At 46.9% G+C, this 2676-nt stretch overlaps 1 protein-coding gene across 1 annotated transcript; it reads right to left on the reverse strand.

The window, feature by feature from the left end:
• Positions 1-212: 212 nt before the first annotated feature.
• Positions 213-1169, reverse strand: LOC123018907 (olfactory receptor 10G7-like). The gene has a single exon (XM_044421365.1). The coding sequence runs from the start codon at positions 1167-1169 to the stop codon at positions 213-215; it is 957 nt and encodes a 318-aa protein (XP_044277300.1).
• Positions 1170-2676: the final 1507 nt, after the last annotated feature.

Consider the following 2676-nt stretch of genomic DNA (forward strand, 5'->3'; position numbering starts at 1 on the left):
CATTCAGCCAGTGTGGGCAAAGCCATCACTTTTTCCAGTGCTGGTCCAAACCTCTGAGATGGGAGAAACATAAGGTGGGTTACATGGGCTGGATCCAGAAGCACTGGAGCTCACATTAGGCCTGAGGACTAGAGATTCTGTTACCTTGTGATAAAATTGGAAATCATCCCCATGTGAAAATTAAAAAAGGGTTGCTCATCCAATTTCTCTGTTCAGCTGCCCATCTGCCTATCCTGGGAAAGGCCGTGTCCATCAAACAACTTCCTCAATGCTCTTTTAAATTCCTTGTTCCTCAGTGTGTAAATGAATGGGTTGAGCATTGGGGTGATGATGGTGTAGAAGACAGCCAGTGTCTCATAGCTCGTGTTACTTGAAGATGGGTGCGTGTAGATGAAGACTGGAGGCCCATAGTATAAAAGCACCACGATAAGGTGAGAGCTGCAGGTGGAGATGGCCCGGTGCCTCCCTTCTGTGGTTTGGATCTTCAAAATGGCAGAGGCAATGTGAGCATAGGAGAGGCATACGAGAGCAAAGCAGCTGGTGGCCACCACGCCGATGTCGGCCAGTATGATGGTGTGGTTCACCGCTGTGTCCGCGCAGGCCAGCTTGAGCACTGGAGGTATGTCACAGAAGAAATAGTCCACTTTGTTTGGGCCACAGTAGGACAGATGAAATGTTAGGCTAGTATGTATCGCTGCATGGAAGGAACCCAGGAACCATATTCCAGCAGCCAGCCTGGAGTAGATTCTCCCGTTCATTAGCACTGCATAGGTCAGTGGGTGGCAGATAGCGAGGTAACGATCATAAGCCATGACGGTGTAGAGGAAACACTCGGCGCTTGCCAGGAAATGGAAGGCATAGAGTTGAATGACGCATCCCCCAAAAGAGATGGTTTTGTCACTTGACCTTATTAAACCAGCCAAGATTTTAGGTACAGTGACAGTGGAAAGGCATGTGTCTAGGAAAGAGAGGTTACAGAGGAAGAAATACATGGGGATACCATGAAGTCGGGGTTCAAGCAAGATGGTGAAAAGGATGAGGAGGTTCCCCAGCACAGTCAATAAGTAGATGACCAAGAAGATGAGGAAGAAGAGAAGGGGGAGTTGTGCAGTGTTTGGCAAGCCACCAAGGATAAACAAGTGCACTTCAGTTTGGTTTTTTGGCTCCATCGGACAGACGTGTCCAGGAGCCTGTGGGATGAAAATGGGGAGCCAGTAGGGAGAAGCCAGGAGTCAGGACGGGAGAATAAGTCAAGGTTGGAGGACAAACCAAGAGAGAGGATCAAGGGAGAAAGTCAAATGTCAGAATCGAGTAACAGTTCCGGAGACAAGGTGGTGGAGCAAGCCAGTAGTTGGGACAACCAGAAGACCACAAAACATTCAGGAGAGCCTTGTTATTCAAGCAAGTTTTAACTGGAAGAGGAAGCCATCTTATCACTTTTCCTAACAGAAGGATTCAATTACCAGTGTCGGTGGGCAGGGTTGGCCTAGGATCCAAGGATGATCATTTTTCCAGCAGAAGCAGCAACATGCACTTCAAGGACTCAACCACTTGGAGAAGCCACCCACAGACCCAAAGCTTCTCCATTTCAGCTCCAGCAGTTCCTGAGAAGAACAAAATCATTTCAGTCATTATTCCTTGGCAATACAGAAGTGACATTTTCCTTTCAAACAGGATACAGGGGGAGTGAACGTTTTGTTTCAGTATATCCCATGTAACCACTCCCAGAAGCTCCAGGATGCAACTTATCCTGGTGGCATCTCACTTTCTTTTCTCACCTTTTGAAGCATTATACTAAGTCAACTGATATCCCCCCTCCAGTTGTTTTATAGAGCAGTGATGGTTCAGAGGTGACCTTCACCTCTGTGCTTCTCCCACCTCACACAGGATGCCAATAATCTTCCAAGTGCAGCAGGTTATGGACATTCCCTCACTGGCTTCAAGCCAGCCCCTCTCTTTCAGCCACAACTGGGAAATAATAAAACTGGATTGCTGTAAAGGTAACTCTGGCAATGTGCGTTACGTGCTTTGGATGAGTTTTATGAATTGTTGGTGGTGTTGTGAATTCTGGTGCTGCACTCTGACAAGACTGGGTGACTGAGAAGCAAGACTGAAAACCAAGAGGAAGATGTCAGCCTTAGGAAGTCCAAAGATTTGCAGAAGAGAGAACTTGTAAGCAAGGGAAATCAATCAAACTACTCTGTGGACCATAACTTTTTTAGGGCAATGGACACATTCGAAATGTTGAAGGAGTGTTTTGTTTGCTCTCACAAAATGGCCGCTGTGGACAGTTGCCCATTCACAAAATGCCCATTTCCCAGAAGGCAAATCAGTTACACTTGAGGAAAAGTAACCTCCCAATAACCTAAATTCAAGGCAGAAATGGGGTCTCGGCTCCAAAGGGCAAAAACATTCTTTTAAAGCTAGAGTTTTCTGCACCAGGGAAAGGGAATAGGGAAGAGAAACTACGGAGACTGAGAGACACGTAACTTGGCCAAGGGATGGAGTACAAGGCAGAGTCCCCGTACGTGTTCTGAATGCCAAATCACATCTTTGCAATACACCCATCTTGCAAAAATAAAAGACACACTCCAAACGGAAAACCCAGGCAAAACATGCACCACACACATATGCACACAAGGCCAGGTGGACACACACACACACACAGACACTGGC

The sequence above is a fragment of the Varanus komodoensis genome, unplaced genomic scaffold (assembly GCF_004798865.1).
Source record: "Varanus komodoensis strain SLA01 unplaced genomic scaffold, ASM479886v1 scaffold119, whole genome shotgun sequence".
NCBI lineage: Eukaryota > Metazoa > Chordata > Lepidosauria > Squamata > Varanidae > Varanus > Varanus komodoensis.